General features: G+C 52.2%; 1 protein-coding gene across 1 annotated transcript in view; it reads right to left on the reverse strand.

The window, feature by feature from the left end:
* Positions 1–25,741, reverse strand: part of FAM178B (family with sequence similarity 178 member B) — a 105,367-nt gene that overhangs the window by 16,477 nt on the left and 63,149 nt on the right. Inside the window, exons 12-13 of the mRNA XM_055539374.1 lie at positions 13,796–13,883; positions 2,549–2,674 (exon numbers count right to left, since the gene is read on the reverse strand). Of these exons, the coding sequence (XP_055395349.1) occupies positions 2,549–2,674; positions 13,796–13,883 (214 nt within the window). The remainder of the gene's footprint in view (positions 1–2,548; positions 2,675–13,795; positions 13,884–25,741) is intronic.

The following is a 25,741-nucleotide window of genomic DNA, read 5'->3' on the forward strand; positions in this document are numbered from 1 at the left end:
TACAACTGCATTCATTCACTTCTTCACTCATTCCATCATCTAGTGCCAAACACGGCAGGCGATGCTGGGACAGCAGCTGTGCCCACAGTCTAGCCGGGGAGACAGACAAGTCAGGGGACAACTGCAAAGCCAGGGAATCCGAGAGGAGAGAGAGTCATGCCATGGGCATCTGAGCACCCAGCCTCTCGGGAAGGAGCTTCCCAGGGGAAGCAGGAGCTGGGCCAAAGCCCCAGGCAGAGACAGGATGGGGGAGGTGGGATGGAGGCTGGCACAAGTGTTTATCCGGAGCTGGAGAAGGGCTGTGACCCAGCAGCCTTGGGCAGGAAATCTCCTCGACAGAAGGGAGTGGGAGCCCAGGGGATGGGGCCCAGTGCTGGGAAGGGCCTGTCCCCCTTTTCTCCAGGCTGGGTTGCCTTGGGCCAGCCTCACTCTGGCCTTAGTTTCCCCTGTGCACCCCAGGGAGAAAGAAGGCAGACACTTTGAGCTCTGCGGATAAAAGCTCAGCGAGCCCCGACCACCACTCCCTGTAAAACAGGGCGGATGACGCCACTGCTTCTTTTGGCTGGTGAGCAGCCTGATCACCTTTGAAGATGAAACACGCTGGGGCCTAATGAGGAGTCAGTCAGCTGAGTGGGGAGTGGGGCTGGGTGGCGGGAGTCCAGTCACCTGCCCCACCTAGCCCCTCCCAGTCAGAACAGTCCCCAGCCCAGGGAAACAGGATGCTTCACATTGCTGTGCAGACCCCCATGTCCCCCCACCAGCCCTGCCCCTCCTCTGGTGTAGGCTCCCCACCTCTTGGGCCAGGATCAATCCCATGGGCTCGTGCTGCAACAGAGGCATGCAAGAGCTGCCTTGGACTCCCTAGACCAGCATACCCTACGTGTGTGGGGCGCCTGGTCGAGACATACCTGCCCCTTTCAATGTGGCAGCCGACCAAGGGGACACTTCACAGCATCCTTCACATGCGTGAGTTTGTTAGATGCTCAGTCGTGTCCAACATTCTGCGACCCCATGGACTGTAGCCCACCAGGCTCTACTGTCCATGGGATTCTCCAGGCAAGAATACTGGAGTGGGTAGCTGTTCCCTTCTCCAGAGGATCTTCCTGACCCAGGGGTCGAACCCAGGTCTCTTGCATTGCAGGCAGATTATTTACCGTCTGAGCCACCAGGATTACATGCATGAAAATAATCCTCAAGTATAAAAGGATACCCTGAGCCTGCTACTCCCCTCTGTTCCCAGGCTTTTGAAGGGATATCTCCTACCAGATGGGCTCTGGAATGCAATGAGCCAAACGGCACCCTCTGGCCAGGCAATGACACCACCTCTGCGAGGCAGATGAGGCCCAGGGGTGGCCCCAAGGTGCCTTGGCCAGACCAGACACAAGCCTCCACTCTCCTTTCTCAACCTTCCCTTCTTCCTGTCACTTTTCCCATCTCTAGCCCAGGCCTGGGGCCTGCCCACTTGTGTTCTGCTCAGACGTACCATCCCCAAGGGCTGACCCCACCTGTGTTCTCGAGCCCCGCACCCCTCATCCCTGAACAGCCAGACTCAGTCTCTGTAACAGGCTCCAGATTCAGGGGAAAGGGACAAGAAAGAAGACAGGCTCTCCTGGGAGGCAGCAGCCTCATAAGTGTGCTCATGTCAGGCTCAGCTGAGAACCTTCTCTCCATGTTCCAAGAGAGGAACGTACACCTGGGGGTGATCACATCTTCTTAATAGTTCCTTTGTGTTCATTAAGTAATTAATTCCTTATCTGATTTTCAGAATGATGCCCAAAGGCTGGCCTCCTGATCGTTAACAACCAACCTCCAGGAGAGCTTTAGGAATTAACCACCTTCCGAAATTAGGAAGATGCCTATCTGCATCCTTCATCCCCCATTCCCCAGGGATGGAGGGATGGGGGTGCTCATTGAGGGAGCCCAGCTTGGGAATCCCAGCCTGAAGGCCCTACACAGTCACCCCGGCTTGACACTCACCCCAGAGGCCACAGGCCTGACCATTCCAAGCCCCACGACCTGCAGGCTCTGGGGCTCCTTGTTGCTCCTGACTTCCTCCAAGCCTAATTTTCAGGCAAGCTGAGTGAGGTCTGGGAGGCCACTTCGGAAGAACTGGGAAAGCTTAGGACTCGGCCTTAGTGAGGACCACAGGAATAGGAACAGGGAGCTAGACTTGGCTCTGATCACCAGAAACAGGCAGCTTCGTGCGTGAGAATGTTCCCTGTGTTGCTTGTCTACAGCACTCCTTTCCACCCCACTCCCCTCACCAGCAATTCAGTTCCTGTGTCCTCTCCAACAAAGCCACGCCAGGCTGCAAAGGACGCAGCAAACCCCACAAGCCTGCGTGCCTGTGCCCACAGCATGCCACCTCTGTGAGGGGCGCCAGGGACAGGCTCTGTGGAGGTGGGCAGGAGCAGCTGGTCGGGCGTGGTCCTGTGCAGCAGGGGTTTTGGGAATGGCAGCCTTAAGCCCCCGAGGCTGTGCCGTGTGGACAGCCCTGCCATCCCTGGGGTGGCGCCCTGGTGGAGGCGGGCAGGGGCTGGGTGCTCACCTTGTGGTCGAGCTGGGCACTGGCTTTTGGCTGTTGCTCCTGGCCAGGCAGCATGGTCTCAGGGCCCAGGTACCACCTCAGGGATGATGGCCTCATGAGGCTCAGGAGCTGGCAGAGCGAGGACAGCTGGGGAGGAGAGAGGGGGCGTCACTCACGAGTTCTTGGGGTGCTTCGGGGACGCATGGCGGGGATACTCCGGCTGGCAGGAATATGGGCTCTGGAGCCAGACCGTTGGCTCCTCTCCCTTGGGAGCTGTGTGGCCTCTTGGAGCCTGTCCCCAGCTGTGGAGTGGAGACAAGCTCCCCCATTCTTCCCGGGGGAGGAGGCTCACGTGCTCCTAGGGCCTGGCCCAGGGCAAGCATCCTTGAGACCAACCTCTGGGATCTAATGTCTGATGATCCGAGGTGGCGCTGATGTAACAATAGAAATAAAGTGCATAATAAATGTAATGCGTTCAAGTCATCCCCAATCCCCGCCCCTTCAATTCAACCAGTCCATGGAAAAACTTTCTTTCACAAAACTGGTTCCTGGTGCCAAAAAGGTTGGGGGCTGCTGCTTCAGACAAGCGAAGGAGGACGCGCAAGTGCTTTAATCCACAGCCCGGGACTGAGCAGACACTCGGTTTAGAAGAAACAAGACCAGAACGAGGGTCTCCGCCCCTGCCGGACAAGACCTTCCCAACTCTGAGCTGCTGCTGCTCAAGCCCACTGGTTACTATGGGGGTTGTCAATCCTATAGGAAATCAACTCAGTATTCATTGGAAGGACTAGTGCTGAAACATCAATACTTTGGCCTCCTGATGCAAAGAGCTGGCTGACTGGAAAAGACCCTGATGCTGGGAAAGATCGAAAGCAAGAGAAGAGGACGACGCAGGATGAGGTGGTTGGATGGCATCACCGACTTGATGGACATGAGTTTGAGTGAGCTCTGGGAGTTGGTGAGGGACAGGGAGGCCTGGCGTGCTGCAGTCCACGGGGTCGCTAAGAGTCAGACGTGACTTAGAACCCGAACAACAACAACACAGGGCTTTCAATGCTCTTGAAAGAAAAGAGGCTGAGAACTGCCCCCAGCCCATGTCTGAATGTGAATGGTGACTGCACTCATCACATCCTCCCCAACCCCTCCAACCTTTTTCCTTCCAGAGAATTTAGAAGCAAATCTAAACCTCAGATCGTTTTACCCACAAAGATCTTCTAACAGAAAAGGATAAGGACTTTTTTCCCCTTGTAAAGTAATCACATTATTCTCTTGCCCAACACAACTAACAAGCATTCCTTACACGACCCCACACCTGTGCTCGGGTTTCTCTGATCGTCTCAACAATGTCTGCACGCAGTTGTTTTGTTGGAATGGGATTCCCCAGGAGGTCCATACGGTGCCCTTTGGTTATTATGACACTGGGCCTGCTAGCCGCCCTGCCCTGCACCTAAACCGCCCACCTTCTGTGAACGTGGGCACATGCAGCTTCGTAAGTCAGGGGTCTGCAGCAGGCCACCGTTCCTGCCCAGCCCTTGCACCTGGTCTCGGCAGTCTCAACTGGGCCCCAGCAAGGACAACCAGCTGCCCCAGGGCTGACTGAAGGCTGGGGCTCCAGAAGGCAGGCAAGTCTTGGGCCCCTCTGAGGCTGCCTATAGCCCTGGGGAGGGAGGACCCAGAACGAAGGTGTGGGGCCAGGGAGGTTCACAAAGGCGCCATCTCTTCAGATGTAGCAGGTGTGGGCTGGCCCAAAGGGCGAGGGCTAAGCCCTGGGCCAGCTCCCGCCTGATCACAGCCCAGTCCGGCACACCTGGCTTCCTCCCCAGCTCAGCCGCAGACACCTGCTCAGCACCTCGGCCAGTCATGGGCTGAGACAGCCCACAGGAGCAGCTGGGCTGGGTGAGGGCTAGGAGTCAGGCCCGGGGCCCTTGGCTGCTGGAAGGCGGCCAGGACTTCTTGGCTGAGTGTCTGATCCCTGCAGAAAGGGAGAGCGGGCAGCAGGGAGACAGAGCGGGGAGGTTTTTGGCGAAGACAGGCACCATCTGGATTCTCACCAAAACCAGGGCTGTGCTGCCTTGCTCAGGCCTTCCAAGTCTGCGGATAGTTTCCACAACAGTCCTGCCTGCCCCGGGCTCACAGCTGTGCACGCACAGGGCGAGCTTAGCAGCCCACAGCCCCAGAAGCAGCCCTCCGGCCGGCAGCTCCACCCCGGCCAGGACCCTGGGCAGGGGCGGGGGCAGGCAGGGGCCCACAGGGCAGCGGGCTGGCTGCTCCCACGTTTTTCCTCTCACTCCAGGAAAACAGCTTCGCTCTGCTCAGCATGGCAAGCTGCTGCCTTCTGATTGCTTATTCTCTTTTGTTCCCAGCTCTGGCAGCCCCAGCCGTTCCCTCTCCAGCAGACACACCCTTCTCTGGGATGAGGACTTATTTGGGCTGCGTGGGTCCCCGGCAGGGCCAGGCTCTGACCAGCACGTATCCCCGCTCCACCCCTACTGCTGAGAGCTGTCTCTGCAAACAGTCAGCCCTTCAGGACAGACATCCCCGGGCAAGAAGCAAACTATCACCCAAAAAGGCAGGCCTCCGCTGGCCTCAGCGGTTCGTCTGGCTAGAGGCAGCAGACCGTTCCCAGCCAGGCAACTGTCCACACAGCGGTCATTCCTGTGCTCAGACCCCAGCAGCTACTTTTGTTAGCTCAGTGGAGAAGGCCAGGACCTGAACATATTATTGACCAGAGACGTATTCATATGTCTGTTGATACCCGACCTTTATGAGCTGCAAAAGTTTCAATATTCACTTATCAGAAACTAAGGCCACAGGAACTAGTTTCTGCAAAAATCCTCTAGTCAGTAATGAAAGTGTCTGCAAGGCCCAAAGTGTCCCTACTGTTCCCGGAGCCTGTGCCCTGCGTGGACCTTCTGACTTGACACTGCATGGCTGCCCCAACCTTCTTCCAGCCTTCTGCCGCCTCCCCCTCCCGTCTATCCTGCGGGCCCACAGAACCTGCACTTGCTAATCCCCTTCCGGGCATGACTTTTGTTTTCCAAGCAGTTAGCACCTTCTGACACTGGACAGGAGGCAGTGCTCAAGATCATCCCCAAGAAAAGAAATGCAAAAAGGCAAAATGGTTGTCTGAGGAGGCCTTACAAATAGCTGTGAAAAGAAGAGAAGCAAAAGGCAAAGGAGAAAAGGAAAGATATACCCATTTGAATGCAGAGTTCCAAAGAACAGCAAGGAGAAAGCCTTCCTCAGTCATCAATGCAAACAGAGAAACAATCGAATGGGAAAGACTAGAGATCTCTTCAAGAAAATTAGAGATACTGAGGGAATATTTCATGCAAAGATGGGCACAATAAAGGACAGAAATGGTATGGACCTAACAGAAGCAGGAGATATTAAGAAGAGGTGGCAAGAATACACAGAAGAACTATACAAAAAAGATCTTCGTGACTCAGATAATCACGATGGTGTGATCACTCACCTAGAGCCTGACATCCTGGAGTGTGAAGTCAAGTGGGCCTTAGGAAGCATCACTACAAAGCTAGTGGAGGTGATGGAATTCCAGTTGAGCTCTTTCAAATCCTAAAAGATGATGCTTTGAAAGCGCTGCACTCAATATGCCAGCAAGTTTGGACAACTCAGCAGTGGCCACAGGACTGGAAAAGGTCCGTTTTCATTCCAATCCCAAAGAAAGGCAATGCCAAAGAATGCTCAAACTACCGCACAGTTGCACTCATCTCACATGCTAGCAATGTGATGCTCAAAATTATTCAAGCCAGGCTTCAGCAGTATGTGAACCATGAACTTCCAGATGTTCAAGCTAGATTTAGAAAAGGCAGAGGAATCAGAGATCAAATTGCCAACATCCATTGGATCACTGAAAAAGTGAGAGAGTTCCAGAAAAACATCTATTTCTGCTTTATTGACTATGCCAAAGCCTTTGACTGTGTGGATCACAATAAAGTGTGGAAAATTCTGAAAGAGATGGGAATACCAGACTACCTGACCTGCCTCCTGAGAAACCTGTATGCGGGTCAAGAAGCAACAGTTAGAACTGGACATGGAACAACAGACTGGCTCCAAATAGGAAAAGGAGTACGTCAAGGCTTTATATTGTCACCCTGCTTATTTAACTTATATGCAGAGTACATCATGAGAAATGCTGGACTGGATGAAGCACAAGCTGGAATCAAGACTGCCGGGAGAAATATCAATAACCTCAGATATACAGATGATACCACCCTTATGGCAGAAAGTGAAGAAGAACTAAAGAGCCTCTTGATGAAAGTGAAAGAGGCGAGTGAAAAAGGTGGCTTAAAACTCAACATTCAGAAAACTAACATCATGGCAAATAGATGGGGAAACAATGGAAACAGTGAGAGACTTTATTTTGGGGGGCTCCAAAATCACTGCAGATGGTGATTGCAGCCAAGAAATTAAAAGATGCTTGCTCCTTGGAAGACAAGTTATGACCAACCTAGACAGCATATTAAAAAGCAGAGACATTACTTTGCCAACAAAGATCCATCTAGTCAAAGCTATGGTTTTTCCAGTAGTCATGTACAGATGTGAGAGTTGGACTATAAAGAAAGCTGAGCACTGAAGAATTGATGCTTTTGAACTCTGGTGTTGGAGAAGACTCTTGAGAGTCCCTTGGACAGCAAGGAGGTCCAAGCAGTCTATCCTAAAGGAAATCAGTCCTGAATATTCATCGGAAGGACTGATGCTGAGGCTGAAACTCCAATACTTTGAACCGCCTGATGCGAAAAACTGACTCATTTGAAAAGACCTTGAGCTGGGAAAGACTAAAGGCGGGAGCAGAAGGGGACAACAGAGGATGAGATGGTTGGATGTCATCACGGACTCAATTGACATGAGTTTGAGTAAGCTGTGGGAGTTGATAATGGACAGGAAAGCCTCGCGTGCTGCAGTCCATGGGGTCGCAGAGTCGGACACGACTGAGGGGCTGAAGTGAACTAGCACCTTCTGATATGTGATGCCATTTACTTGTTTGCTATGTTTATTATTATCTGCTCGTCCGTCCCTACTAGGATGTCAGCTCCACGAGGGCAGGGGTGATCCCTGCAGTGTTCCCAGAGCCTCGTATAGCAATGGCCCCTGGCACAGCTGTGCCCCCTTATCCAAAGTTTCACTCCCCATGGTTTCAGATACCCGTGGTCAACCAAGATCTGAAAATGTTAAATGGAAAATTTCAGAAATAAATAATTTGTGGGACTTCCCTAGGGGTCCAGTGGCTAAGACGGGGTTCTCAATACAAGGGGTGTGGGGTTCGATCCCAGGTCAGGGAACTAGATCCCATAAGCCACAAGTAAGAGTCCGCGTGCTGCAACTATGACCTGGCTCATCAGGCGCCCACAAGCAGCCTGCACTGTGCCTCCCGTGGAGAGCAGGGGCTACTGTATGTGCTTAATATGTGTTTGCTAAATGAGTGAACAAATGAATAGCAGGTCAGGTCTGCAGCTGGTCTTTCCACAATAGATCCAACTCTTTGTCCCCCTTGATTTCAGCCATTTGAAGCCTATATTTTCCAAACTCCAGACTGGAAGGCATGGCTTGAAAAAAGAGGCTTATGATGTTGCAAAAGGTGGCCTGGGATAAGAAAGAAACTCCCGATTTCTCTCCAAACCTGTTCTGCCTGTATCTTGCCTGTCTTAGTAAAGGGCTTCTCCATCCTGCCAGTTGCACAGGTTCTGGAGCCCTCCACGTCTCCTTTCTCTTACATTTTACTTCCCGCTGGCTGTACTTGGGAAATGCGCCAAGAACCTAACCTGCTCACCACCTCCGTCACCATCTCCCCAGGCTACATCGCCAACAGCTCTTACCAGGATTACTGCAACTGTCTTCTTCTACCCCACCCGAGGGGCGCTAGTGGTAAAGAACCCACCTGCCAATTCATGAGACAAAAGAGATGCAGGTTCGATCCCTGGGTCCGGAAGATCCCCTGTAGGAGAGCATGGCAACTCACTCCAGTATTCTTGCCTGGAGAATTCCATAGACAGAAGAGCCTGGGAGGCCACAGTCCATGTAGTGACACGGAGCTGGACATGACTGAAGTGACTCGGCATGCACACACCCCACCCCTAACAGTCTAGTCTCAATGCAGCAGCCAGTGTAACTGTAAAAGACTTTTATGAATCAAGTTATGTCTCTCCTGTTATCAACACCTTCCTGCAGCTCTCCACTTTGGCACGGAAGTCAAGCTCTCTCCTGAGTCCCCACTTACCCCTCTGGCCTCAACGCCTCTTACTCCACTCTCAGCCCTCTGCTCCAGCCACACTGGCCTTGCTTTTTCTCTAATCTAAGAGGCCTTTGTCTGCTCCAGTGCCTTTACACATGCTGTTCCCTCTGCCTGGAATGTCCTTCCCCCAGGAAACCTGTGTGACTTCTTCAGGTCTGTGCTCAGATGTCCCCTTCTCTGTTCATTACTATAAAGCAGCGTCTTCTCCCAACACTCCCTTCTCCTCCCTTCTCCTCTTTATCGGGCTTTATTTTTCTCCACAGCACTTAGCACCATCTGGAATGCCAAAGATTTGCTTCTCTCTTGGTGCCTGTGTCTGTCTCCCGGAGAGTTCTAGGAGGGAAGGACTGAGCTCTGTTCAGGGCTGTGTCTTCCACGCCCTGAGCTGTGTCTGGAGCACACTGGTGCCTGGAGTCCAAACCCTGCTGTTTCTGGGTTATTCTCAGGATTCGCAGGAACAACAAGAAAGAAGCAGTTTGATCCTAAGACTCTCCTGGAAGATGCAAGCCTTGGGGCTGGTGCATTCTGACCACCTACAGAAGTCCTGTCCCTCAGATTCAGTTCTCCAGCACCCGCTTCTGCTCCTGGGGCCTTAGGCTGCAGCCTCAGACAGAAACACAACCCATCCAGGCCCTGGGGGCTCCTCCTGCCCAGCAATGCCCCAAAAGCCCCTGCCTGGGCACTCACCCCAGACCCTCTCCTCTGGTGAGCCCGTTATCACCCCTTGAACTGCCCTTCACGGTGAATCAACTGCTAAGGTTTATCAAGCAAGTAAGACAGAGATTCAATCCCTGAGCTGGGAAGATCCCTCGGAGGAGGAAATGGCAACCCACTCCAGTATTCTTGCCTGGGAAATCCCATGGACAGAGGAGCCTGGAGGGGTACAGTCCATGGAGGTCACAAGAGAGTCAGACATGACTTAGTGACTAAACAACAACAGCAAAAATCAAGCCTGTATATATGGATGAAGGAAGTGGGAGGGCTGGCCCTTGTCCTCCTGTCTGCCGTCTGGGACCAAAGTTCAAGGCACCAGCTGGGTGCATCGGCATGAAGCAGCAGGTATGGTTCAGGCTGTCCCCACAATGGGAGCCGAGGAGGAAGGGGCTGGACGAGCAGAGGCGGCACGCTGCAGGGGTCCAGGGCACAGACTCTGCAGTCAGGGCACCTGGGTTTTGCATCCTAGCTTCACGGTTCTCCCACCTCGTGACCCTGAGAAATTTCCTAGTTGTACCTGCCTCTGTTTCCCTATCTGTAAATGTGGATGGCATCACTGACTCAATGGACATGAATTTGAGCAAAGTCCAGTAGATGGTGAAAGACAGGGAAGCCTGGTGTGCCTCAGTCCATGGGGCTGCAAACAGTGGGACGTGACTGAGCGACTGGACAACAGCAAAGCGGGGACAAGAGAACCAGACCTGACCACCTGGGGCTGCTGCGAGAGGCGAGTCCTGTACAGGGCACCGGAGCTCAGCTGTGCTCCGTGGCACGTTAGAGCCAACACTCTGGTTGGCATGTGATGGGTGGAAAGGAAGAAGTGCCCTAGGCACAAAGCCGCGTGCAGAGGGCAGCCAGGCTGGCCTGTGAGGAGGGTGGGGGCAGCCCTGGCAGCCAGGGCTTCGAGGAGAAGTGGGGAAAGGGGGCATGTGGGCGGGACGTGGGTGGCTCTGGGCTTGAGGTGACCCTTCGAAGGCGTGTCTCCTAAGGAACCGTCTGACAGGCCCAACTGGAAAGGGGAGTGCTTGCAGCCCGGAGACCTGGGAGGAGGCCGTGCGGCAGCCCTGGGCTTGCAGGGAGGACAGACGGGGAAGCACACGGGAGGGATGGCTGAGGCAGACCCGGCCGGTCCATCCCCCCCTCCCGTCTGGCGTGGGTCTGCACGCGCTGCGCTGCCCGCCTGCTGACGGTCCCAGGTCCTCTGCACAAGCACTGACTCACCCTTCAGGACCTGGTTCAGGGCGCCTCTGGAAGCCACTTGGCTGCCTGGGCCAGAATTAGTCACTGTGTCCTCAACCTGGCTCACTCACAGCCTGTCCTTTGAGGTCGTCTCCGGGTGCGGAGCCTGCACACGAGAGGTGCACCACTGGGGTTTCATGAATGCACGGTGGGCATGCGGGCAGGTGGGTGACTGGTGTGGCAGGACGGCTGTGGAGCTGGGACCCACAGGGGCAGGGCTGGGCCTGGCCGGACAGGCTGGGAGCACCCAGGCCAGCTCTCCCCGGGGGAGGCCTGCCTCCCGCCCCCGCCAGCCCTGCTCACCTGCCTCCCTTGCGGGTCCCCCCCAGGCCCAGACCCCCAGTGCTCCCCCCACACCACTCTCCTCACCCTCTCCGGCCTTCATTACGCTCCCCACACCCTCCCCTGCACAAGCTCCAGCCAAAAACCAAATCAAAACAAAACCCCAAGCCTTGACCTGGCCCTGACGCTCTAGCCAGCCTGTGTTTTCCCGGTTGCTGCCAAGTGCCGCCAGAAGGTGGCTACTCCCACCCACCACCTGCGGCCGGTCCTGCCTTTTCTGATCTCGACACTCTGGCCTCGCACCTGCTCTCGCTTCTCTGCAGAGTTCACAGGCTGCCCTGCAGTGCCTGTCTGTTAGGCTGCCCCCGTCGCCCGGGGCCTCCTGGGACCGCTGGTCTCGCTCCCACTGCATCTCTGCCTGCCCTGCACCTGTCTGGTCCCTCCGTCCTCTTTCTCACAGAGGTTCTGTCATCAGGCCCTGTGTGCAGGCCACCCCTCAACTCCTCACTGTCCTTCCTAAGCTCTCTGCCTGGGGAACCATCCTTGAACACCCTGGAGCTCAGCCCTGGGTTCCCTCAGTCCACGAGTGTGTGCTGAGGTGCTGTGTGTGGCAGGTACTGTGCTAGGAGCTGACAAGCACGAGCGAGCATAGACCATTGGTCCTTGCACTCAGGGAGCTGCTCTTGGGTGTGTGTGTGTTTGTGTGTGTCTCTCTGTGTGTAACATAGACTCTGAATAAATTAAAAAAAAATTCAGGAGGTGAGCATCATGTGCTGTGTGTGCTTAATCGCTAGTCACGTCCGATTCTCTGTGACCCCATGAACTGTAGCCCACCAGGCTCCTCTATCCATGGGATTCTCCAGGCAAGAATACTGGAGTGGGTTGCCATTCCCTTCTCCAGGGGATCTTCCTGACCCAGGGATCGAACCCAGGTCTCCTGCAGGTGAATCCTTTACCAGCTGAGCTACCAGGGAAGCCCGGTGAGCACCATGAGTACTTTCAAATAGGGTGCTGATGCCAGGGCACTTTGGGTTGGCTGGTCAGGAAAGGCTTCCTGGAGGAGGTGACACTTCAACTGGAACTGAAGTGACCAGAAGCTCCTGCCAAGCTTGCCCTGCGCATTTTGCAGGGGAAAAGCATGAAAGGCAGAGAGGGCAGCCGGGGCAAAGCCAGGGCCCACTTGGATGAGCCCACCCAACCAGTCACCTTTCTGAGCTCCTGCACTGTGACTGTGGTCTCTCAGGCCACCCCACCCCAGGAGGGTCCAAAACATTCTCGGCACTCTGGCCAAGGGGTGATGCCACCTTGCCTTGTGCACCTCCAGTGACTACAGACTCAGCCTTTCCCTGGGACTGCCTCGCCTGGCTCATGCGGTGGAGCTAGACAGCTCAGCTGTCCCCGGCAAGTCTTATGGGTTCCAGGGAGACTACTGGGGTTGGAGGCAGGTAAGAGCATTCTCACCTCCCCCGCAGGCCCCCCAGGCCTCCCCCCACCCCACATCCTGGGCGGTTGTGACCCACGCTGCCTCCAGGGCCCTTAAACTACTGCTCTCTGAGCTGCAAAGAGATTGCAATCAGAGCTTTCTGGAGAGAAGAGGGAAAAAGAAAGAAGACCCTTCCTCCCCTGCTGCGCCCAGCATGCTGACATGGGAGAGCAGGCAGTGTTCATAGCCGTATTCGTTTGCACCTTTGTTGTTCTTCCACCTATAAAATGTCATAGACGCCGGGGCTGGGGAGGAGGGAATGGGAGTCGGAGGCCAGCAGGTGCGGAGTTTCTGTCTGGGAGATGGACAGTGGTCCTTCAGAATGGTTAGAGCTCTGCACTTAAAACTGCTAAGATGGGGACTTCCCTGGTGCTAAGCAGCTAAGACTCCAAGCTCCCAAGGCAGAGGGCCCGGGTTCAATCCCTGGTCAGGGAACTAGATCCTGCATGCTGCAATTAAAGATCCTGCATGCAGTTGCTGGGGGGAAGGGACAGTTAGGGAGTTTGGGATGAATTTGTACACAGTGCTATATTTAAAATGGATAACCATTAAGGACCCACTGTGTAGCACAGGGAACTCTGCTTAGTGTTATGTGGTGACCTGGATGGGAGGCAGCTTTGGGGGAGAATGGGAACATCTATATGTTCGGCTGAGTCCCTTTGCTGTTCACCTGAAACTACCACAACATTGTTAATCGGCTACACCCCAATACAGGATAAAAAGTTTAAAGTTTGGAGGAAAAAAAAAAAAGATCCAGCATCCACAACTAAGGCCCAGTGCAGCCAAATGAATAAATATTCCTTGGTGGCCCTGACAGTTAAAGAATCTGCCTGCAGCGCAGGAGACCTGGGTTCGATCCCTGCGTCGGGAAGATCTTCTGAAGAAGAGAATGGCAACTCACTCCAGTATTCTTGCCTGGAAAATTCCATGGACGGAGGAGTCTGGCAGGGCTGCAGCCCATGGGACACAAAGAGTTGGACACGACTGAGTAACTAACGTACACACACACAAATTGTTAAGGTTGTAAAAAAAAAAGTCAAAATAGTAAATTTTATGTTATGTATATTTTACCACAGCTTTAAAAAAAGCAATACCTGCTCCCAGCTCATTGCTTTATCCTCAGTGGCTGGCACAGAGTAGGCATGCAGAAAGTGACTGTTAGATGCAAGGATGTGAGCAGAAAAGGCAAACCCACCTTGAACTTCCCTGGCCTGAGGCTCCCAACCTTCAGGAAAAGTGGCAGGAGGGGCTGGCCGGCTTCCCCCAGCCCCCAGAGGATGCTGAGGCAAACACTTACCTGGGCCTTCTCCTGCCAGAGAGGGAGCCTCTCTTGCTGGTTCAGCAGCCGTGCCATGACCAGGAGGCTGAGCTGGCCTCGAAGCTGCCTGCGGGAGAAGGGGCGAGAGAGACTGAAGGCATGCACTCTGCTGGGCTTGTGGGGGTTAAGGTCTGTGGGTGGGCAGGGAAGTGTAGGACACACATCGAGAGGAGAGCAGAGCCCCTCTGTCTGGGGAATTTTAGCTTTCTCCTTTGGTTTCCAGCATTTATGATTTATTTTAGAAGTCATAAAAAACATGCCAGATGGGAAAGTTTAAAAATAAGCAAAAAGAAAATAATTAATGAAAAAAAAGGTGGTGATTTCAGAGGCTAGCATAGTAGTGTTTTTCTTCTTAGTTTTTTATTTTTTCTCTATAAGTCTGTGCTACACAGAGATACCGTTCAACCACTTCTGTACAGACCATCGTCTTTTTTTTCCTTTGCAGCGTTAAGATCTTTCAGCCTGTGGAAGGTGGTAGAAAGTGGGTGACCAGGGCTGGTGAGGCCACATTTTGTTGGTTTTTTTCCACCCAGTATCCAGTGACTTTTCTTTGGAGAGTCCCCTCAGTCCCACCCCCAGCCCAGATTCAGGTTCCCAGGTGGGCACGTGAGCCGGGCCTGGCCCATCAGCCCCTGTGTTCAAGCCACTGCGAAGGGGCCTCGGGGTCTCGACTGGAACTAGTAGAGTGAGTGCTCTTCCAGCAGGGCCACTAATCTGTCAGGAGGGGCTTCTATAGTCACTGGTGCCCACCCTGCCTCTCTGGGGGGCTGGGGCAGGGGTGAGGGAGGCTGGAGGATGAAGCAAGTAGAGATAGAGCCCTCCCTGCCTGAAGCCTCCAACCCCCAGACCTATGCAGTCAGCGGATAAAGTCCCCTTTGCTTCTTCAGCAAGTCTGAGCTGTGCTTCTAAGACTAGCACCAGTCCTGACTGATTCCCTCAGGGTGGAGTGGGTACCGGCTCTTCTGTAGTAAAGCCTTATAATGGGGATTTCAGATGCTAATGTTTATGGCTCCGATTTTTTCTCTATTTTATTTTTTAAATTATGAAAATATGATAACACATTTACAGGAGACTTGGAAAATACAGAACAAAGTTACACATAGCTCCACGATATATTTGGAGAAGGAAATGGCAACCCACTCTAGTCTTCTTGCCTGGAGAATCCCGTGGACAGAGGAGTCTGGTGGGCTGCGTCTATGGGGTCGCACAGAGTTGGACACAACTGAAGCGACTTAGCAGCCGCAGCAGCAGCAGCAGCCACGATATAGTGGGGCTTTCCTGGTAGTTCAGTAGTAAAGAATCCACCTGCAACACAGGTGACCAGGGTTTGATGCCTGGGTAGGGAAGATCCCCTGGAGAAGAAAATGGCAACACACTCCAGTATTCTTGACTGGAGAATTCCACAGACAGAGCAGCCTGGCAGGCTACAGTCTATGGGGTCGCAAAGAGGCAGACACGGCGGTGGCTAAACCACCACCATCACTATGTATTACAATGACTTTTTAAGTAGATTAAGATTTTTAATTCGAGTTTCAATATAAAATTCTCAAAAATTAATAGAATGGATATACAGAAAAGTAGAAGGATACAGTAGACCTGAAAAGCACCACAAACCAATCCAATAGCATTAAGATTTACATAATTTTCACGCAAGTAGGATACAAATTCAAGTTTCCATAGACTATTAACTAGGAGATACTGGAACATATCCAGGGACATAAAACAAGGCGCAAACTTTTCATGGTCTAAAGGTATTAAAATCATAGAATCTGTTATCAGTGGAATTATATTACAAATCAGTATCGAAAGATAAGTGAAAATAACCCACATATTTTCAAGTGCAATGTGACATTTACCAAGAGAGATCTTTGACTTAGTCGGGCTCTGGCTTTCATGGGTCCCTGAGGGTTGGGGTGAGTAAGGGGAGAGAGAAGAGGGGAGTAGAGACCAGAGGATGGGACTGGGGGTGGCAGTGGCCAGGAGGGGCTGGAGGGGGCGACGGGAGGAGGGGTGGGAGGGTTACATCTTCCTCACACTTCCACACATTTGTGGCCCCCACGGGCAGCAGAGGTCAGCCCCTGACATGGATTCTGCTGTGGCCACAGTCTCTAATTCCCACAGAAAGCTATCACCAGAAAGCCCGGCGACCGAGGTGGGTGTGCGCATTTGTGTCCCCTAGAGCCGGAGGAAACTGAAGGAACATGGTGGAAAACACTTGGGTCAGAACCAGCTCCATAGAGGAGACATGCCCTTGAGTAGCAACACGGCTGGAGGGACCCCGCGGGCGCCCCCGCCCCCATCCCAGAAGGACCCCACAAGGAACAGAAGGGTGGCACAAGGGGACAGCAGGCTGCAGGCAGTCCTCAGAAATGGTGTCTCCCCAAAGAAGTACTTGGGGGAGGCAGGACTGAGCCTGGCGCCCCCTCAGCGGGGCTGAAGGCACCCCTGCAACTCCCCCAGGGCCTGCGTCCACCCTGGCCTCATGTGGCGGGGGTGCGGAGCTCCTGGGTGGTGGGGAACGGAGGTGGGAATGGCCTCTGCCAACTCCCATGGGGCTGAGCAGGTGGTACCTGAAGCAGGCACCTTATTTATATTCTTATTCAAGAAAATCAGAGAAATCAACAATGCAAGAAGCTCTTGATTTAAAAAAACAAACAAAAAACAGCATCAGGCAGCAGTGCCCCTTACCAGAAGGGCAGACGTGAGAAAGAGCAGGGGGCGCTCCCACACAGCTGGAGGGGACACAAACATGCACACCCAGCTCGGTCACCTGCCGGGTGAGACCTGCTCACCCACAACCCAGCAGTCCTCCTCCCTGGCACAGAGATACGACTTAGGAAAAAACAGAGAGGAAGACGTGCAATGTCGGTCCACGAGTGGACAGACGACTGGACTCCATCTGCAGCACTCAACAACCATGGATGAGCCAGGATTCCTTCCACCCAGCAGCATGGGTGACCTCACAGCACTGTGCGGAAGAAGCCATTACAAAAGACTACATGTGTATGATTAAGTACAAAAGCGCGGATCCTGCTATCCTTGGTGGGGGGCAGGTTCTGTTCGCGTTTCACTTTCTTTTCTTTTGGTCGCACCACATGGCTTGCAGGATCTTAGTTCCCCGACCAGGGATTGAACCTGTGCCCAGCAGTGAAAAGTGATGAGCCCTAACCACTGGACCGCCGGGGAATCCCCTCCTTTCGTTCTGGGTGCTGCGTGTGTTGGACTTGTGAAAACTCGCTGAGCACACACTTACAGTCGGTGTTCTGTTTGTATGCTGCAATTCAATAGAAGGATTACTTAAAGAAGTTCAGCTGGGCGGGGGTGGGGGTGGGGTAAGGATTGCCCAGTTTAGCCAATAAAAATACAGGTGGTTGTTGTTGTTCAGTCGCTAAGTGGTGTCCAACTCTGCGACCCCATGGACTGGCAGCATGCCGGCCTCCCTGTCCCTATCTTCCAGAGTTATAGGATGATATAGGATGCCCAGTTAAATTTGAATTTCTTATAGATAAGGAATAATAATATCCTACAGACAAGGAATAATTCCTTAGCATAACTTCCTCGCATGTGATCTTGGTGTTGTATCTGGCGTCCCTGAGAAAGATCAGCCATCCTGGACTGGGAAGAGCTGCCATTAGGCAGCGCAGGGCCCTCTCTGACCCCGGTTCCCTCTGCAGAGCGCATCAGTGTTCCCACCGACCACCTGAGTCCTGGGGAGAGGCAATCCCATCTGGACTCCGCCAAGAAACAGAAAGCAAGAGCCCCTCATCCAGCGAGCCCCCATACCAGCCTCCTGCGGGTGAAGGCAGGCAGGACCCCGCCCCACATCCGGAGCTCCACCCCGTCTCTCCTTGGGCTCCGCCCATCACCGCCGCACATTCGGCCAGAACCTGCTCTCCAGCTGTTCCCCGCCAGCCCGGCCGGGCCGGAGCACAGTGGGAGGTAGACGGACCCTGCAGCCCCTCCAGCCGCTGCTGCAAGGCGAACTTGCAGCGGGAGTCAGAAGTCCAGCATCTGGGCTTCATTAACCCAAATCCGAGCCTTCGGGAGCGCTCTTGCCCACAGCGGGAAGGGAGGGGCCGACCCTGGATGGGGGTGCAGGCAGAGCCAGGGCTGGTTCCAGGAAAAAGAGGCGGACAGAGCTGTTGTCCGGGGGTGAAAAATAAAGAGCAAAGCGCTAGAAAGAGCACCGAGGGGACGAATGGATGAAAGAAACCCACATCTGCGGGCGGCGTTCCCTGCTTGCCCACTGCCTTTCATCCCCAAGGCCCTTCTCTGCCTTCTAAACACAGTCCCCTGCCCTCTCAGTTCCCACTGGGACACAGACAGGGAGACAGGACCGGTTTTCAATTTTACACTGAGAAGTTACTGGTCAGAGGAGGAAAAGCCAAGACTCACCCCAAACACCACCCAAACTGCGCAGGGCGCAAGCAGGGGCGGGGGCAGGGAGGAGGGTGGGAGTGGGGCGAGGCCTGCGGCTCTGGAGGTTGACCCCACCCGGGAGGCCTCCCAGGAACAGGCGGACAAAGGAGGACGCAGAAAGCCCTGGAACCTTCCCAGCTACTGTCATATAAGGCAACGGGCTCAGCCCACTGCGCTCACACCAGGCCAGGCCCCTTCAGCGGCCTGCCCCCTCCACCCCCGCGGGCCGCTGCAAGACCAGGACGCTGGATCAGCACACGGAGGGACCTAAGGCGCAGGGAGGTTTGGAAATGACTTTTCCAAACCGAAAGCAGAGCCCGGTCAGACGTGGAGCACAGGCGCTCAGTTTCCCAGCCTCCAGCCCCTCTCCCCCCAGGTCCTGCGAGGGGCAGCCTGCTGGAGCCCTGGGGGCAGCAAAGGCCCCATGCCCGCAAGGGCCAGGAGGGTGCCAGGACCACCACACAGGTCAACGCAGCCTCTTCAGACGGGAACCAGGCCCTGCCGAAGCTGAACTGCCCAGAAAGGCCATCGGGCATCTGGCCAAACGTGTGAGCGGCCTTTTCCATGTCTCCAGGGCAGTTCAGGAAGCAACCACAGCGGCTGGTTCCCGGTGGAAACACTGCCCAACACCCTGCCCCAGGGCATCAGCGGGCCTGCCGCTCCCGGGCCACTCAGGCCCCCTCACCCGCACTGCCTTCTCTCAGCCACCTGCCACCCGGTCCTTCCCCTGGAGTCTCCTGTCTTGCATGTGAGCACGTGTTACCCGGGCAGACAGATGGGGGCCTGGGCTCAGAGGTGCGGGTCACCTCCTCAGCCGTCTGCCCAGTCATCTCACACCCGCTGGGGCACAAACGTGAACACAGCACAGGGCTGACAGCAAGAGAAGGTGGCATGCAGCCAGCCTCGGACCCACGCGGGGGGCTCCCACCAGGCAACGCGAAGAAGCTGCTATGATCACTGGCTTTGCCATGACTGACGCCCACAAGTGCTGGCCATGCTAGGGGAGCCAGATACGAGACAGAGCACTCTATGGTCCCACTGGGACCCGAGTCTGAAGCTTAGCACAACAAATCCACGGGACGAAAGCTGCCAAAGTGGTTCTTTTCGCAGAGCCAATGCCTGGGAGGGGTCCAGGGACCTTCTAGGGGAGCAGGTGCTTCTGGCTGGTGGCGCAGTGGTGGCCGCACAGACCTGGCACAGTGCCCAGTGTCCACCTCTGATATGTCCTCTCCTGCTTGTACATTATAACCAAACAAGAAGGTGACTGCCCTTAGCAAACAAAGTTCACATCCACAGTCACATCTAGACTGCCATCCTTCTCTCTCCCTTCCTCCCTCCCTCTCTTTCTCTCTTTCTGGTATTATGATGAAACCTAGACCCCTAACAACACCTGAAAAGTCACCTGGTCTCATGTCCCGGGACCCGCCTATCAGTCCATTCAGTCAGGGCCTCTGCATACTTGAGGAAGAGTCGCCAGGGACTTCCCTGGTGGTCCAGTGGCTAAGACTGCGCTCCCAGAGCAGGGGGCCTGGGTTCGATCCCTGATCAGAAAATTAGATTCCACATGCTGCAACTAAGACCCAGCACAAATAAATAAATATATATATATATATAAAAGTTGCCATACTTCACACACTATCCCTTCCCTCTGGTGCAACAGCTACTCTTCTGTCTTTTGGAATCTTTTTGCCATTGTGGGTGGGTTCTTCTGAAAGCCCTTGAGGTTGTTGACATTCTTTCTCATCAAGCAAGGCTCTCAGAACTGAAGTGGACCCTTATTTTGGGGGGAGCCCCTCGACGCTACGCTCTTGACAGGTTGAGCCCAGAGTCTAGTTCACACACCTGGCTGCCCAGCCCCATTTCCTAGATCCTGTTCTTCATTGTGCAGCTCAGCCTCTCTCCCACTCAGCCCATCATTATGGTCTTCTGAGATCTTCGGCAATCTTTGCTGTTAGTTGCCTTCATGTTATGTATGAACCCGACCACTGTTCTGTTAATGGCCTCATCCAAGACCTTGGGTCTGTGCTGGCCCACCTGTCAGTGGAGACAGAGCTCTGGGTGGTGCTGGGACCTGTCCTCCAGGTGGACTCTGATGGCCAGTGGCACCTTCCAACGACGAGTCCGTCTAATTGGACATCACTCTTCAGCCCACGCTTCTGTATGTTGTGGCAAGACAGGATGTGCGTCTCCATCAAATGCCCTACAGAATCCAGATAGCCCTCTCCAGGGTATTCTGGTTAGCCTATCAAAAACTAAATGCAACTAGGCTGGCATGATTTATTCTTAGGAACCCTAGAAAGCAGGGCTTCCTTTTCTATGTATGCGCTCACAGGCTTTCCCCTGGGGAGTTCTGTTGAGGAACACGTCAAGTCCACAGCGCTGAGTGAAGAAGGACACCCTTCTTCTTCATACCCCGGGGAGCTCTCCCTTCCCCAGAGGTCTCTGTGGAGTCAGGGTACCCCCACATCGTGCAGGACAGACAGATGTGGAGGGGACCTCAACTCACCCCACCCAGTTAGATGCTGCCATCCTGTCTCCCCCTGCTATTACAGGCTGCAATCCCCTTTGATCAATATTCCAGTCCAGGTGAAAAATTAGGCTCCTTCACAAAGAAGACAGAAACAAAACAGGAATTACATGGTGTTGTTCTCTCTTCACCAGGGTTATCATTTCCCTGTCAGTCCAGAAGAGTGCTCCTCACACCAAAAATAACTACACAGGGGACATCCCTGGCGGTCCAGTGGTTAGGACTCCACGCTTCCACTGCAGGGGGTGTGGGTTCGATCCCTGGTCAGGGAACTAAGATCCTACATGCCTCTCAGTGTGGCAAAAAAAAAAAAAAAAAAAAAAAAAAATATATATATATATATATATATATATATATATACATATACACACATACACAGAAGCTCCTTCTGTGGGCTTTAGCTATTCCCAAAAGAACTGTCTGCAGTTCATCTGGTTCATGTTATTTTTCCATGTGCCTTGCCTTCATTCTCTCCCGTATCTTTCAAGATCCGAGATCATGCATGATGAGCTCTGGGTGCAGACCTTGCCGTCTCTAGATATTAATACTTACTGCTTTTTCCCTTGCTGGATCTATTTGCAATCCATGTTCAAAGTCTTACTGTAGGATCTTCTGGCCCACCTGAGCCATTCTGCCTTTGGAATCTGCTACTAAAAAAATTCTCGCTCTCTCTGCTTTTTGAAATCTGCCCTTCAGAAGCCAGCTCTCCACCAGCAAGCTCCCTCTTCTGTGCCAGGATTCCAGGGACCCAGAGTGCAAAGTCACAGCCCCTGTCCTCAGGACACTCACAGCCCAAGGCGTCAACCAAGGGCACCAATAACCAGGATTCTGCATCCGGAGGTTTCTACAAAGAGGAGCTGCCTCCTTGGAGCCTAGTCTTGGGGTTGAGGAAGCACCGACCAGGCAAAGAGGCTTTTCGGCGAAGAGGGAACAGATTGAAACATTCGAGACAACTGCTCCTCGTGGGTTTGGGTAGCGGCACAGCTTCAGGATAGGGCTGGAGCGTGGAAGCCTGCAGGGGTTGAGGGGCTGGGGAACGTGGAGGGACATGGAAGGTTCTGGAAAGCAGGCAGGAAGGCCCTAGCGCACCAGGCAGGGCTGTTTGAATTTCATCCTGGGCACAGAAGTCTGAAGGATTTTAAGTGAAGGAGTGACAGGGCCAGATGTGCACCAAAAGCAGGATCCCGCTGCCGGACAGCATGGGGACGGTCACAGTGGTAAGAGACTGGAGACGGTGAGCTGCGGCCAGCCTTGGAGGGCGACGAGGAGAGGCGACGGTTGTGGGAGATGGGGCTGCTTGAAGGACACTGGTTTGTACTCTCCTTTTTCACTGCTAGGCTCCACTTTGCCTTCAGCTTAACACCGCATTCCTGGTTGAGGAGGTCGGGGAGAGCGCGGGCAGCACAGCAGTGTTGGTGAGCGTTCTTGATCGTTTGTGCTTAACTAGTCGGCAGACAGAGGCAGTGGCAGCCCCTCGCACAACAATACGCCCTCCTTCCCGGGTTGGTCTGGGCACCGAGCCCAGTGGCTCAGCCGCCAGCAAGGGAGGGGGGACAAGGCCACCAACACGGGGGAATGGCGAGGGGAGGGGGCAGCCAACTGAGACCACAGGAAACACAGGGCAGCTGTGGAAAAGAGTTAGGGGCTCTTTCCGATCCAGTTTGGAACGGCTGCCAAAACCCACGCTGCAGTGGAAAGAGGGGCGGGGAGGACAAGCTGTGTGCAAGAGCAGATGAGAAATGGGGACAGGCTGGGTGGCACAGGCATGGGGGAGGGGGACGGGTGCGTTTTCTAGAGGCGCTCCCTGGTCCTTGTTGAATTTTGACCAATTGGAGTGCTTTATCTATTCAGAAAAAAGAAATACAACTTCTAAATAAATGAATAAATAATATCCGCCCCAGTGAGGAGCCCTCTTTCTCAGCAAAGTGCTCAACAGCAGGGTTTACCCTACTTGGTGTGCCTGTTCGAAAGCAGGTAAGTCTGTTCCACGATATTCACTCCGAGTATTCAAGGAGCATCTGCCAAGGGCACTGGAGCTCCAAAAAGACACGCTCTGAAAGACACTGACTCCTGGAATCTGAAATCGCCGTTTGGCTAACAGATGAAGGATGTCATAAATTCAGGATGTAACAAAAGCAGTTTCAAATCTTTTGGGAAGTGACAGATTATTAAGACTGAAAAGAATTGGTATTGGGTCACTGGCTCTTTGAGGGTGGGGAAAAACATCAAGTTAGATCCCTGTTTCGTACCTACAAAAAATGGATTCCAGATGGGATTAGGAGCCAAGAGAAACAAAGTTATATAAGTACTGAAGGAAAATAGAACACAATATTTTTATGCTCTTGGGGTGGGGAAGGCCTTCCTTTTCAAGCTAGAAAGATTCAATTACAAATCAACCCTCTGTACTATGTACAGTAACTTTTCTGAAAGTCTGAAGCTATTCTGAAATGAAAAGTTTACTGGAAAAGGAAAAATAATCATTTTGTGAAAGGATAAACACAAAGGTTTAAAAAGGACAATTTACAGGCTTAGGAGAAAACATGGTGCCCCAAACATACGTAATAAGCAACTTACAAATCAATATAATTAAGAAGAAGAGGGACTTCCCTGGTGGTCCAGTGGTTAAGAGTCTGCCTTGCCATGCAGGGGATACAGGTTTGATCCCTGGCTGGGGAACGAGGATCCCACATGCTGCAGAGCCCCTAAGCCTGACGCTGAACTACTGAGCCTTCACACCACAACTAGAGTCCATGAGCTGCAGCGAAAGGTGACGCGATGAAGATCCCACATACCTCAGCTACGACCAGATGCAGCCAAATACAAACATGTAAAAAAGAAGAAGAAAAATTACCAGATAGAAAAATGGGTGAGGAATATCAAGAGATAATTTACACCAAAGGAAACACAGAAGAAGATTCTCAGTTTCACTGGCAACCAGGGAAATGAAAATCAGAATCACAGGATGAGACTTTTCACTTACCAGATTAACTAAAACTTAAAAACAACACTGAGAATGAGAGTGCTAATAAGAGTGTGGAGAAACAGGCATTTTCATGTCTATTATTGATTAGTACGGCTTCTTTTTTGGAGACCAAATTTTAAATATTCATACTTTAGGATGGCAGTTTCAAAGAACTTATCCTATCGAAGTATTTGCATAGATGCACAAGCTTGCATACTGGACAAATATGATAACCAGGGACCGGGTGCAGGCACGACCAGGGAATACTGTGCAGCTATGGAAAATGATGCAGTTCATCACACACACATATGTGCAGGCACACCTTGGAGAAGTTACAGGTTTGGTTCCAGGCCACCACAATAAAGCGAATACTACAATAAATCAAGTCACATGAATTTTTTGATTTTCCAGTGCATATAAAAGCTGTACAGACCAGGAGAAAATATTTGCAAATGATGTGATTGGCAAGGGTTTAATTTCCAAAATATACAAACAACTCCTATAATTCAATAACAAAAAAAACTCCCGAACAATCCAATCAAAAAATGGGCTGAAGATCTAAATAAGACATTTCTCCAAAGAAAACATACAGATGGCCAATAGGCACATGAAAAGGTAATAAATATTGCTAATTATTGGAGAAATGCCAATCAAAACAAAAATGAGGTACCACTTCACACCAGTTATAATGGCCATCATTAGCAATTCTGCCAACAATAAATGTTGGAGAGGGTGTGGAGAAAATAGAACTCTCCTACACAGTTGGTGGGAATGTAAATTGGTGCAGCCACTATGGAAAACAGCATGGAGGTTCCTCAGAAAACTAAAAATAGAGTTGCCAAATGATCCATCAATTCCACTCCTGGGGATATATCCAGACAAAACTATAACTGGAAAAGATACATGCACCCTCATGTTAACGGCAGCACTGTTTACAATAGCCAAGACAGGGAAGCAATCTAAATGTCCATCAACAGATGAGGCGATAAAGCAGATATGGTACATACATACAACGGCTACTACTCAGCCATAAGAAAGAATGAAATGACGCCATTTGCAGCAACATGGATCGTCCTAGAATTACCATACTAAGTGAGGTAAGTCAGAAAGACAAAGACAAATGCCATATGATATCACTTTATGTGGAATCTAAAATATGACACAAATAAACATATCTACCAAACAAAAACAGACTCACAGACACAGAGAACAAACTTATGGTTGCCAAGTGGGAGGAAGCTGGGGGGAGGGAAGTACTAGAAATCTGGGATTAGCAGATATAAACTGTTATATGTGGGATGGATAAACAACAAGGTTCTACTGTATAGCTCAGTATATATATTTAATATCTTATTATAAACCACAATGAAAAAGAGTATGAAAAAGAATATACATATGTATAACTGAGTCACTTTTCTGTGAAGCAGAAATTATTAACAAACAAAACATAATTCAATAAAATTTTTTCAAAAGTTGTATTAATTCTGTAGTCTATTAGTGTGCAACAGCATTATGTCTGAAATAATAATGTACCTATCTTAAATAAAAACATTGCATTGCTACAAAATGCTATCATCTGAGCCTTCAGAGAGTGAGTCCTAATCTTTTCACAATAGTAACATCCAAGATCACTGATCACAGGCCATCATCACAAATATAATAATAAGGAAAAAGCTTGCAGTATTTTGAGAATTACCAAAATGTGCCACAGAGACATGAAGTGAGCAGACACTGTTGGGAAAATGACACTGGCAGACTTGCTCAATGCAGGGTCGCCACAAGCTTCACGTGCAAAAAACGGAGTATTTGTGAAGCGCAATCAAGTGAAGAAGCGCAATAAAACGAGGTCTGCCAGTACAGACACATTTCCATACATGTAAATACACATACACATGAAAGTGAAAACAACACACACAAATCACATGGCCTGGCTGGAGCAAAGGAGAAATTGGGGCTGGGCCACAAGGGGCCCAGAGGCCAGGCTCAGCCCTCTGCACTTCTCAGCGCAGGCGACGGG

This window comes from Bubalus kerabau, chromosome 11, assembly GCF_029407905.1.
Source record: "Bubalus kerabau isolate K-KA32 ecotype Philippines breed swamp buffalo chromosome 11, PCC_UOA_SB_1v2, whole genome shotgun sequence".
In the NCBI taxonomy this organism is placed as follows: Eukaryota; Metazoa; Chordata; class Mammalia; order Artiodactyla; family Bovidae; genus Bubalus; species Bubalus kerabau.